The sequence below is a fragment of the Copadichromis virginalis genome, linkage group LG15, assembly GCF_057382275.1.
Source record: "Copadichromis virginalis isolate Kocher_CV1m ecotype Utaka linkage group LG15, C_Virginalis_male_GT1.1, whole genome shotgun sequence".
Lineage (NCBI taxonomy): Eukaryota > Metazoa > Chordata > Actinopteri > Cichliformes > Cichlidae > Copadichromis > Copadichromis virginalis.
In genome coordinates, this window is record NC_140632.1 from 33161083 (window position 1) to 33172228 (window position 11146).

The 11146-nt window shown below is 40.3% G+C and overlaps 1 protein-coding gene across 1 annotated transcript; it reads left to right on the forward strand.

The window, feature by feature from the left end:
• The first annotated feature begins 355 nt into the window (after positions 1–355).
• Positions 356–10855, forward strand: nus1 (NUS1 dehydrodolichyl diphosphate synthase subunit). The gene is made up of 5 exons (XM_085432969.1): positions 356–921; positions 6843–6974; positions 8362–8514; positions 9906–10005; positions 10166–10855. Exons 1-5 carry the CDS (start codon positions 510–512, stop codon positions 10254–10256), a joined length of 888 nt encoding a protein of 295 aa, XP_085289095.1. The 5' UTR covers positions 356–509; the 3' UTR covers positions 10257–10855.
• Positions 10856–11146: the final 291 nt, after the last annotated feature.

The following is an 11146-nucleotide window of genomic DNA, read 5'->3' on the forward strand; positions in this document are numbered from 1 at the left end:
AGTTTTTACGTGCTTTGTCTCTAGGGGCCACCGTAAATATACTTTTATTTATTCACTCCACATAAAATGTAATAAATAAATCATATAATACAAAAACCAACTATTCACATTTCAACTTTTAACTATTTAAATTTTCAGCTTTTTCCTTTTACAAATTTAAAGTGAAACAACACAAAACACTGCAAACCACAACCCAATTAAATATAAATTACGTCGTTCACGTCAAAGACCCGGCTCTAAGAGCCATTTCGTTCGCGAACGACACATCTCTACTCTGTTCGGTTCTCTGTAGTCAAACGCATACGCAGCAGCGTCTCGCTTACCTTGTCCAATCCGAGAGCTACGTGTATCACACGCGGGGTTCGGAGTTCAGAGGTTGCCAACCAGAAAACAAGATGGCTGCAGTCATGATGAGCCATAAGCACTGCTGAGCTCATTTACGCGGATAATATATCAGAATAAAGTGGTCGTGTTCTTGTACTTTATCCTGGGTTTTCCCCCTACACGAAATGCGGACACAAATGGCGCTTATGTACAGTTTGTTATGGCGGCTATTACTGATTCTCGTTCACGTCAACAGAGCGCTCTTCTCTTGGCTCCACGTCCGCATCCAGAGCTGGAAGGGCCGGCTGTGGGAGCGAGCAGCGACTGTCCTGCTGTTGCCGATATCTCTAGTTGGATTTCCAGACTTTCAGAATAATCTGAATCATGGCCCAGATGCTAATGTTAAACCGATAACTGAAAAGAGCACCGGCGGTGGCCGGTCACGGTGTCTGTCTGACGGAAAGTCCCTGAAGAAGATACCGGTCCATATCGGCCTGTTGGTTGCGGAAGAAGAGCCCAGTTATCCGGACATAGCAAACGTGGTGGTGTGGTGTATGGCTGTCGGCATATCCTATGTTAGCGTGTATGATAATCACGGTAAGCATGTTACTCCTATCAGCTGAGTTTGCTGCTTGCGCTTTTATACAGTGAAGTTCATAAAATAATAAATCACAGCTTCATCAAAAATAGCTTTAAATTTGTTGTTTTTAAAAAAAACTATACACGTAGTTTAGTGTAGTTTGGATATTATTTGGACAAGTTCATCCGATGTGAATGCAATGATTTGCAGATGTCACTGAACCCATATTTTATATCTTTATATCTCTCTCTTACACACACACACACACACAGATTCTTAAGTGGAAAAAAGAAAATCATAATTCCAGTCTTAAAGAGTATTAATGCGTGTGAGCTTTAAATATTCAGTATTCTTCTGACTCTTAAGCATTTTTATTTTATTTTATTAGATGTACATTGTTTCTAATATGCATTTTAAAGATATTGTTTCCAACTTTGAGGCTTTTAAGATTACATTGTATTACATTCATTCTCTGTATAAATTTCCCCTTTAATGCTTAGGCTGAAGATGTAGCGAATCTTTTCCTTTTCAGATTAGCAATACCCTGTTTAATTGTTTACATTAAATGCAAATTAAATCTGTCTTTTTTCACCACTTCCAAGTCCTAATTTTGTTTCAACATACTTTCAGCTACAGACACTATTCAAACGTTAAAACAACTGCGCAATATTTAACTATTAAACTTGTATTCATCTTTTCATTTTTTTGGTTGATTCTGTTCATTTGGCCGTCACATTTTCAGTAGGAGAAACGTTTCATCACTCATCCAAGTAACTTGACAGTGACCTCAGCTGACTGCAGATTTTCACTAACCTTATAAAACGTTATTGTGCAAATGCACTGTTTATAAGATTGGGGAAACATGGATGAGTGACGAAACGTTTCTCTGAGTGAAAACGCTACATCCAAATGAACAGAATCAACTTTTGGGATTCACTTACCTGGATGATTGAGCATCCATCAAGACTTCATTTTGTTGCTTTTTTTCCCCTGTTACAGTTATGTTTCTGCTTTTTAACTTTAAGCGGAGGTTATACTGCAGCTGAGCATTTTAGCCTCAAATTGTTGAAATTATTGTCCCCTTCTCCCTAAATGACAAATCTCGTAAAGCTAACTGATATTAATGTTTTGACTGAATTAGGGAGAGTGCCTTCTGACTGAAGTTATTTTACATTCCCAAACTACCTCAGTTGGCCCCTTTTGATATGGAGGAGCAGCGGCTCTATTCCATCCCTCTCTAATGACCAAGCTCCTCACCTTAGGGTCTCTCAGATTGTAGTTTTTGTCATTGCCAAATGATGTAAAGTCTCCACTATGGTGACGGTTTTTTATTTAGCAGTTTTCTACCTATCCCTCAGTTAAAGCACTTCATACAACATGCCACATTGTGTCTGTCTGATTACTGAATCACACAGACGTAAATACAGTACTTTTATCTAACTTTCACACACATTCAATTTTCAATTCAATTTTATCACAATAGCAGTCGCCTCAAGGCACTTTATATTGTAAGGTAGACCCTTACAATAATACATATAGAGAAAAACCCAACAATCATATGACCCCCTATGAGCAAGCACTTTGGCGACAATGGGAAGGAAAAACTCCCTTTTAACAGGAAGAAACCTCCAGCAGAACCAGGCTCAGGGAGGGGCGGGGCCATCTGCTGCGACCGGTTGGGGTGAGAGAAGGAAGACAGGATAAAAGACATGCTGTGGAAGAGAGCCAGAGATTAAAAACAAGTATGATTCAATGCAGAGAGGTCTATTAACACATAGTGTGTGAAAAAGGTGACTGAAAAGGAAAACCCAATGCATCATGGGAGTCCCCTAGCAGCCTATGCCAGCATAACTAAGGGAGGATTCAGGGTCACCTGATCCAGCCCTAACTATATGCTTTATCTTAAATCTTAAAAGTAGAGATAGTGTCTGTCTCCCGAATCCAAACTGGAAGCTGGTTGCACAGAAGAGGGGCCTGAAAACTGAAGGCTCTCCCTCCCATTCTACTTTTAAATACTCTAGGAACAACATGTAAGCCGGGAGCGTGAGAGTGAAATGCTCTAATGGCAGGATTTTGAATTCGCTTGAATTCTGGATTTAACAGGGAGCCAGTGAAGGGAAGCCAATACAGGAGAAATATGCTCTCTCTTTCTAGTCCCTGTCAGTACTCTTGCTGCAGCATTGGATTAGTTGAAGGCTTTTCATGGAGTTTTTAGGACTTCCTGATAATAATGAATTACAGTAGTCCAGGCTAGGAGTAATAAATGCATGAACTAGTTTTTCAGCATCACTATGAGACAGGATATTTCTAATTTTAGAGATGTTGTGCAAATGGAAGAAAGCAGTCCTACATATTTGTTTAATATGTGCGTTGAAGGACATGTCCTGGTGAAAAATGACTCCAAGGTGCCTCACAGTGTTTCTAGAGGCCAAGGTAATGCCATCCAGAGTAAGAATCTGGTTAGATACCATATTTCTAGAATTTTCAGGGCCGAGTACAATAACCTCAGTTTTATCTGAATTAAGAAGCAGAAAGTTAGCGGCCATCCAGGTCTTTATGTCTTTAAGACATTCCTGCAGTTTAACTATTTGGTGTGTGTTATCTGGCTTCATAGATGGAGCTGTGTGTTATCAGCATACCAGTTAAAATGTACACTATGTCTTCTGATGATACTGCCTAAGGTAAGCATGTGTAATGTAAACAGAATTGGTCCTAGCACTGAACCCTGTGTAACTCCCTAATTAACCTCACCATGTGAAGAAGACTCAACATTTACATGAACAAATTGGAGTCTACTAGATAGATATGATACAAACCACTGCAGTGCAGAACCTGTAATACCTACAGCATGTTCTAATTGCTCTAATAGAATATTATGGTCAACAGTATCGAACGCTGCACTCTGAGGTCTAGCAGTTTCTGTGCTGTGATGAGCTCTGAAACCTGACTGAAACTCTTCAAATAAGCCATTCCTCTGCAGATGATCAGTTAGCTGTTTGACAACTACTTCTTCAATGGTTTTTTATATGAAAGGAAGGTTGGAGATTGGCCTATAATTAGCTAAGACGGCTGGGTCTAGAGATGGCTTTTTAAGTAAAGGTTTAACTACAGCCAGCTTGAAGGCCTGTGGTACATAGCCGATTATTAGAGATAGGTTGATCATATTTAAATTTAAACACATGTAGATGAATGCATTAGGGCAGGGGTGGCCAACCAGTCAGAGACCAAGAGCCACTTTTTTTTTTACTGTGTTACCGCAAAGAGCCACATCATACGCATGGGCACACATGAACATCACCCATCCTTTCCTCTCTCTCACTCACTCACTCACTCACTCACTCACTCACTCACTCACACACACACACACACACACACACACACACACAAAATACACACATCTCTGCTCAGCCAGATTTATTGTAAATGTCACACACCAACATGATAATGACAGAAATGGACTCCTACAGTACTAAAACCACAGGCCAGTCATTTTCAACAATGAACATTGTGTGCACTGTCTCACACACACGAACTCTCAGTTCAACCAAGTCCACAAACAAAAATATAATAATCTACAATAGCATTTACTTTTATAATGCATGTTGTTTAGTGGGACTTCTGGCATTCCTTGCCTTGAACAATCCTCTTTAAATCTGGCTTGTATTCCGTTGTTGTCACTCGAAGCAATTCTTTCACATGTGTGTCAGTCAGAACAGATCGATGCTTTGATTTCACATGTTTTAGGGTAGAAAACACAGACTCGCAGACGTATGTTGACCCAAACATTGACAGTATCTTAAGCGCAGCCCGTTTGACATTGGGGTATTTTTCCATTGGCACACTTTTCCAGAACTCAATGGTCCCTTCCCTTAAAGCAGGTTTCAATTGGTCCTCTTCACAAAGATCGATCATCTCCAACTCAGCCGCAGCTTCATCTGTGACTAGCGGGACTTTCAAACAGCCGGTCTCTGCATTAAATGGGTCGGCGAGGAACGTAATCTGTGGCCTTTTCAATTGTAGATCATGGAACCGGGTCACGAAGCTTTCGTGCAAGTTTTCAATCAGCGTTGCATATCTGGCTCTTTGCTTACTCAGGGCAGCACTGGCGACTTGCCCGCTGGCTTTTAGCAGAGTGGGAAAATGCGTTAAATCTCCCTTTTGAATATGTGTCTTGAACAGCTTCAGTTTGTTGACAAACGCAAACACACTTTGCACCAGGTCAGGGAGCATTTTTAACTTACCCTGCAGGGTCAGGTTCAGTCTGTCCAAGTGACACAGCATGTCGACCAAAAAGGCCAGATCCATAATCCACTTGAGGTCCGAGAGCTCGGGATAGTCCTTGTCCTTCTTTTCCATAAACAGTTTCACGGCATCCAAAAGCTCAAAGAAGCGAGAGAGTACCTGGCCTTTTGACAGCCACCTCACAGTGCAGTGCAGCGGCAGGTCACCTGGAAGCCCTTGGTCCAGCTCAGCGATGAGATTCTTGAATTGCCTGTGGTTAAGCGCATGTGTGCGGATATAGTTGACGATTTCCATCACAGGCTTCATGACGTTATCTAAATTCAATGATTTAGACACGAGTTGCTCCATGTGGATGATGCAGTGGAAATTCCAAAAGTCAGGAATAGTTTGGTCAGCTTTGCACAGCCCCACAAGCCCGTTCACAGATCCCATCATGGCTGGTGCTCCATCCGTGGCTATTGCAGTTAATTTCGTTATGGGCAGATTTGCTTTTTCAAATGCAGCCATCATGGTTTCTTTCACATCTATGCCACGGGTTCTGTCTTTTAATGGCACAATATCCAGGAGTTCTTCTTTGATCACACAATCGTTTGAAACAGACCGTGCAAATATTGCCAACTGAGGCTTGTCTTGTATATCACAACTCTCATCCAATGCGACACTAAAATACTCACATGCTTGAAGGTCAGAGTGCAACTGTGATTCAATAGCCGTGTTAATGTCCGATATTCTGTGTTCAACAGTGTGGCGGGACAGTTGGACGTCTGATACCATGCGTTTTAATTTGTCGTTTTCAGGAGACAAGATTTCAACAACATCACTGAGGCATTTTTTAACGAACTCCCCTTCATTGTATGGCTTTTTAGCCCGTGCAATGTTCCAAGCCAGCTGATAGGATGCGAGCGTTATGGTCTCTGACCGCTTCGTAAATTTTTGGAAAAACTGTATCTGCTTTTCTGCCTGACTTTTCAAAGTGGCCAACTCGTGCTTGCGAAGTTCAGTCCCTTTTGGAAATTCCTGGTCGATGTTAGCATGGAGTGAGCTGAAGTGGCGCTGAAGATTTGAAGCTTTGAAATGCGCTAATGACGTCTGACATATAAGGCAGAATGGCTTACCATTGCGTCCAACAAAAAAATATAAACTCTCCCACTCTGTTAAAAACGTCCTGTGTTCATCTTCATATTTTCTTTTTGCTGTGCATTTTTTTCCTGCCATTTTAAGGGCGAACTTGCTCCTACTGGGAAACTTTGCGGTATTTTCATCTCACACACATGCGCATTTGATGAAAATACCGTATTGAACTCAAGCGAAGCGAACGCGCACATTTTAAAACAACAACATAAAAAAAATCAAAACACAAACTTTGATATGAACGTAAGAGCCGCATGAAACCAGGCAAAGAGCCGCATGCGGCTCGAGAGCCGCGGGTTGGCCACCCCTGCACTAGGGGATTCAGTATTTTGCACATTGATACCTGGTTTCTCCAATCTATCTATTGACCTTCCAAGTGGTAGACCACGCACCCTACTGACTGAGCCACAGTTGCCCCTAATTTTGGATTTATTTGCTTTGTTTTAAAGAAAATAGATTCTATCAATCCAAAAGTCATGTTTCTTCACAATTACTGTTTCTGTCTTAGGTCTACTTGGTGATTTTGATCAACCTGAACTGAATGATGTGCTTTTCCTCAACCCAGGTGTTTTTCAGAAGAACAACTCTCGTCTACTCGAGGAAATAAAAAGGCAGCAACAGGATCTGCTGGGTGTTGATGGATCTATGCACAGTGTGGAGTTCCTGAGCAGTGGTAGTGACCAACACCAGCACAATGGTAAGAACCTGGCATGATATCTTTGATTTTAAGTTCATACAATTACAGACTCAGATGTACTTGGAAGCTTTTTACCAACAAGAACTTTTAAACTTGTAATACCAACATTTTGATTAGTAACTGTATTTTAATTGTATATTTCCAGATCAATGTTTTTCTTGTAATTAAATTCTGTGACTGTGTTACATATAAGTAGTTACATTCCAAAATTTCTGTGTCCACTTGTTGGAAGTGCCTACAACCTCATTTTTGTTTTCTGTATTGTTCTTCATTAGGTTAGATGGAATCCACTTATAAAACTTCAAACTTCAGACCCTTACACCCTTTACTTTGGAGAGCCCCCGGTTCTGGGGGCAAAGGGGTTAAACTGTAGTTTAACGTCAATTCTTTGATGCAAATATCAACATGTCTGATATCCATAGAAACCTCAGAATCTCAGCTAAATGCTAATATAAACCATTTCTACAACCACTGAACACAGCAAAAAAATAAATAAAAGAAAGACAATTAAATGAGTAGTTACGTAATTGTGCAAAAACACACACCTGAGCCACTTACTCTCAAGTTCAAACTTTTCATGTAATGTATGTACAGGCTGAACTTTTTGTCCTCACACAGTGTCAAGAAAAAAAATTAAGTCAATGTTAAACCATGATGAGCTGGTCCTGAAGTTTCGAATTAAGACAATAAAATAATGGAAATTCTGGGTTCATCAGATTCTCTACAGATAGAAGTAGCAGGTAAAATTTCATGGGGCAGTTTCAGCTGTTCTTGGTAAAGTTGCTGTCACATCTGAGGAAGAGAAATAATTTCAGATACCCAGTTGACCAGTCATGTTTTGAGCTACGAGTCCACTGGTCTGGCTGGTCAGAGCTTTTTATTCAGACTTGGATTGGTAATAAATGCCACACATTCATACAGTGAAGTTACATGGTTGGTGTGAATGGTTACATTTAAGAATAGGTGAGTCAGAAAGTGTCAGTTCATTTCATCGTAGTATTTATCCACATATTTTAGTTTTCTTTAAGTAGTTCCTTTGTGGAAAAAAATTATTAGTCAACGAAATGAACATAGATGGTAACATAAATAAATAATGTCACTAATTGGCTTGTTCCACTGAGGTAATGTCTGACTGAAGCCGAAGCATCATTATATTGACCCAGCAGTTTCTCAGTTTACCCAACAATATGTTTCCCAGGTGTAATCTAAAATCCCTCAATCCATACTTCACCAGTGTGCTCCAGTAGTCTACATCAGGTGTGCAAGTGAGGTTACAGTATTAAAAAAAAAAAATTTACAAAGTTGAAAATTTGGGTGTGTATTTGCAGAAGAATACCATTAGTAGTCATATTTAATTTAATGTGTTTTTATGTGTCCTTTGTTGCAGTTGTGTCCTGCAGGCCCACAGTGAGGGTGCTGTCTCCTGACGATGGGAAGCAGAGCATTGTCCATGTAGCACAGCAGCTCTGCCGCTCTGTGGAAAACAAGGAAAGGAGCTTCAAAGACATTAATGTTTCCATGCTAGACCTGCTTCTCAGAGGTAGCACTTTATGCCTGTGTGCATGTGTAAAGATACTTTGATGTTTTTCAGAACACACTTGAGAGATTGTTGCTCACCAACCTGGGAACACCTTGGTAGCCCTTAATAAAGCTAGAGGGGGTTACTGAAGCTGCGTGTGCTTATTAAGAAAGAGTCTTAGAAGGCTTCTTTTCCCTAATCATTAGAAGTGTGTCATGGAGTTCATTAACTCATTACTGTTGAAAGCAAAAGAATTTCAAGATCCAGTGGATGTGTGTACTGTGTGTTTTAAAAGTAATTAAGACGTGTATTAAGTATTTTATTCTGTCTTTATCCACTCACTCCCAGCTGGTTACGCAAATGGCCGCCCCTCCCTGAGCCTGGTTCTGCTGGAGGTTTCTTAATATTAAAAATGTTTTTTTTCTTTCCCACTGTTGCCAAAGCGCTTGCTCATTTTGGGGTGGGGGGGGGGGTTATATGATTGTTGGCGTTTTTGGTTTTCTTTATTTATTATTGCATTGCATTATTTTAGGGTCACCTTACAATATAAGTGCCGTGAGGCAACTGTTGTTGTGATTTGGTGCTGTATAAATAAAACTGAATAGGATTGAATCATTATTGGACAGCTTAAAGAAGGAGCGTAACCTGTAGAGGATCCAGGTTAGCTGCGCCATGTCATGGGATTGTACTTTTACATGCAAGAGATGGACATGACATTGAAGTGCTGTAAAATGTTTCTCCTGGGCATTTTTCCCCACTGTTGAACCTCTTGTGTAAAGAGGCCTAGGAAAAGTGTCGTATGGATATGTCCAAAAAAATACTTAGAGGAGAAAAGTGAATGTGTGCCATGTAATTTATGAGTGTTGGAAAGAACAAAGAAGCACAGATGTAGCAGTCAAAATGTCTTTTTGTTATTTGACACAAAATAATATCCAAAAACCATTAAACTATTTTAAGAAATAAATCATCTTGTAACAGAGGTATTACACAACATATTGCCCCAGTAGAATTCCAGTCCACTGGTTAGGCTTCTGTATTTAATTAGACTATCCAATGCAACAGTTCAGCCAATTGGAGACAAATAAATGCAAAACAAACAACCTCTAGAAAATCAATTTAACTTAAATAATGACTCAAGTTTTCTAAAATTCCGGGGATTGGACACATTTATGGCACCAAAAATGACCATAACTGTGGAGAAGTGTATTATCCAGTGAGAGTGGATGTATATTACCTAAATTTTCTTTAACCTGTGTGGCTGTGGATCTCGGGTGACAGCTACACAAGTACTGCTGAATGGGAGCCACTCTCAGATTTGAGTTCATTCTATAGTCAGAACATGCAGATTCTCAGTAAATAGGAGAAAAAAGATTGTCTTGATAACATGTTCGCTTTCTTTGTGCTTGTTTCAGAATCAAAGAATATTCCAGACCCTGAGTTGGTGGTGAAGTTTGGTCCTGTGAACAGCACACTGGGCTTCCTCCCCTGGCACATCAGGCTCACAGAGTTCATGTAAGCTTCTTTACATCTCAGAATTTGCACGTTTCGATGGACCACGTTTAATAATGACAATAAAGTATGAAAGTTTGTTTGAATTTTGAAATTGATGTCATTAACTGAATTCACTTTGAAGCGCACTATGTTCAATGTGTAACCTACTCTGTGCCCTCAGCTCCCTGCCATCCCACAGAAATATCTCGTATGAGGACTTGTTGGGTGCCCTGCAGCGGTACGGGGCTTGTCAGCAGCGGCTCGGACAGTGATATTAAATACACAAGTGTGGGCTTTACACAGCCAGGACATCCCGGACAGATAATGACTACCGTCCCTCATTACTCGTCGGCTCAGCTATGCCCATCTGCTGGACCTCTAATACAACAAGACATTTCAAATATATGGAAACCAGGAAACATAGCCAGCCAATGTTTACCACCAGCTTGTCTTCTAATGAATTCACATTCCAGGACTCATGGAACATGCTCGGTAAAACAAGAAAAAATGGCACTGACGTAAGACTGTCTCCACAGACTCGGTGGTCCTAACACCCTCGTTTGTTTCATTCTTTCTCCAGCTGTCATTTACTGCTGATGGAAAAATTGCCTTCACATAGACTATATAAAGAAAAAACGAATCTTTTTGTGCAAGCTGCATCACAAGGAAATATAGCAGCAGTTTAGGGGCATGCAGCACAGGAGCTGAACAGCAGAGTGGCTAATGTGTAAATATGAGAAATTCCTGTAGCTCTGTTTGTCTCTGTGGCCTCCAGCTTGCAGTCATGTTCATGTGTAGTGTTGTTTCATGCACATACAGACGGTTGTTCAACATTGTTTTTGGTCTGAAATAAAGAAATGCACTGTGTGTATTTGAGTGTGTTTTTGTGTCTGTTAACACTCTTAGAGGAAAAGAAAGCTCCTTTTATGACAGAATGAACTCTTTCTATTATGATTTAACCTCGACTCACTGTGTGCTTGGACACGACTCAGTTCTTTATATTTTGCTTCAGTGCAGCAAGACTTGTTTGTCATTTTTAAGGTGGTCTTGAATAATAGTTTGTCTGAAGTTTTTCTTCGGACATTAGTCTGAAAATGGTTAGGTACAATGTTGTTTTTTTTTATTGTTTTTTTTTTAAAGTCACTTAGCATATAGATCGTTG